At 26.0% G+C, this 1,803-nt stretch overlaps 2 protein-coding genes across 2 annotated transcripts in view; both read right to left on the bottom strand.

Annotated features, from left to right (window-relative positions):
• Nucleotides 1-1,803, bottom strand: part of LOC107642543 — a 30,084-nt gene that overhangs the window by 23,386 nt on the left and 4,895 nt on the right. The window lies entirely within an intron of this gene.
• Nucleotides 1,220-1,803, bottom strand: part of LOC107642542 — a gene marked incomplete in the record, with an annotated part of 1,768 nt that continues 1,184 nt past the window's right edge. The window contains 1 exon segment of the mRNA XM_016345936.2: nt 1,220-1,630. Coding sequence (XP_016201422.1) covers nt 1,483-1,630 — 148 coding nt within the window.

The raw sequence follows: 1,803 nt of genomic DNA, 5'->3' as shown, positions 1-1,803 counted from the left end.
GGCTGTGTTTTTTTTTTTTTTTATCTATTTAATTTTTATTTTTCTATTTTTCTTCTTCTACGCTTCAAAAATTCAGCTGAGTACTTCTTCTACCTAAGGTTGTTTGTTGTGAGGGAAATTTTTGGATTTTGGAAAAAATTGCATGTCACTTTGATTTTTGGTGGCATTATTAAATTGGAGTTGAGCTGTCTAAATATTAAATATCATTGACCCCTTTTGGGATAAAATGATAAAATAATTTTCGTAATGAAAAATCAATGAGATGACTTGATTGGTTAGGATTTTTCACAGAAAAAATAAAAAAAAAAGGAAAATTACTTTCTTTTCAACCTAGTTTAATTTTACAAAAATATTATCTATACACTAAAAATTAATCATATTTATAATTTAATTTATTTTTAATATGTATTTTATATTATTAATTTATTTTAGTTATTGATTTTAGTATATATCTAATATTATTATTAATTTTATTATTAAGAAAACTTATAGGTATTTATGTTAAATTACAAGTTATTCTAGTATTTTTAGTTAATTCTTACTACGTTCTAGCAATTTAGAATGTGTTTTTGAGTTGGGATAGAATAGAAACGAAAGGCTTTGAAAAAATCAAAGAGAAAAGAAAAAAAAATTATTTAATTTTTTTAGCATATTTTTATTCTTAAATTTAAAGTTTTTAAGATGAACAATATGGATTTTTACAGTAACGTTAGGTGAAAAGAAAATTCAATCAAATTTCTAATAAAAAAATATTATGAAATATTTTTTTAAGAGTTATAATTTGCACCTATAGTAGCTAAGAATTTCCCCTAACGATATATAAATGAACACATATAATGAATTTTTTATTTTTAATATTGGAGTGGTAGTGGTGTTTTTCTTAAATGTGGATTGTTGGGGTGTTATACTTAAATGTGGGATCGTTTAATTAAAGAAGAAGAAATCGGACCGTCCGATTTCTAGAGGTACACAAATCGAACCCATGAATTTTTGAGAGGTACACAAATCGGTCCCAGAAATTTGTGTTAAAAAAAAATTAAAAAATTTTAAATACAGAAATCGGACCAGGGATTTATGTATTTCTATAGTTTTAAAAAACACCAAAAATTACGATATTAAAATATATCACCACTTTTACTTCCATAACAAAAAAAATTAGCCCACGTATAAGCCCCTCGTGTTAATAATTTCATCATTCAATAATTTCTAATAAATACGATTAAATAAGTAACAAGACCTTCATCATTCAATAATCACTGGTGAATAACCAGGAAGCAGAACAATACAATGACTTACATGTACATAGTTTCCAGATTCTTTCCCTTTTTTTTTTTTCTCCTAATCTCAAACCACTAGACAGTAGAAATGAATTGAAAGATGAACACGTTGACATTTTAATAACAAAACAAAGGAAACATTACCATTACATCAATAATGATGATATTAATCACGATGAAATACATCTTAAGACACCTATATGGCTTAAAATGCGCCAATAGCTGTAGGGTACAAAGCCTTGGGATTGTAAGACATACAATTGGGAACATAAGTTGATGAAATTCGTTTCTTGGAAGGATCCATGGAATCTATGGCTGGTTGGTTCAAATAAGCATACTTGCTTTTTGTCCACCTGCACATTTCAAAACAATTGCAAATAATTGCAGAGCAAGTTAATAAAATATTTTGCCAACAAATTATAGCACATAGTCTTTTCATCTTCACTTAGAAGTTTTGAGTTTGAGTCTCACTCCTAACTTAAAAAAAAATTTAAAAAAATATCTTATAAAATAATTCATAGTAATA

Source organism: Arachis ipaensis, chromosome B05 (assembly GCF_000816755.2).
Source record: "Arachis ipaensis cultivar K30076 chromosome B05, Araip1.1, whole genome shotgun sequence".
In the NCBI taxonomy this organism is placed as follows: domain Eukaryota; kingdom Viridiplantae; phylum Streptophyta; class Magnoliopsida; order Fabales; family Fabaceae; genus Arachis; species Arachis ipaensis.
This window is presented reverse-complemented; position numbering and strand designations above follow the sequence as displayed.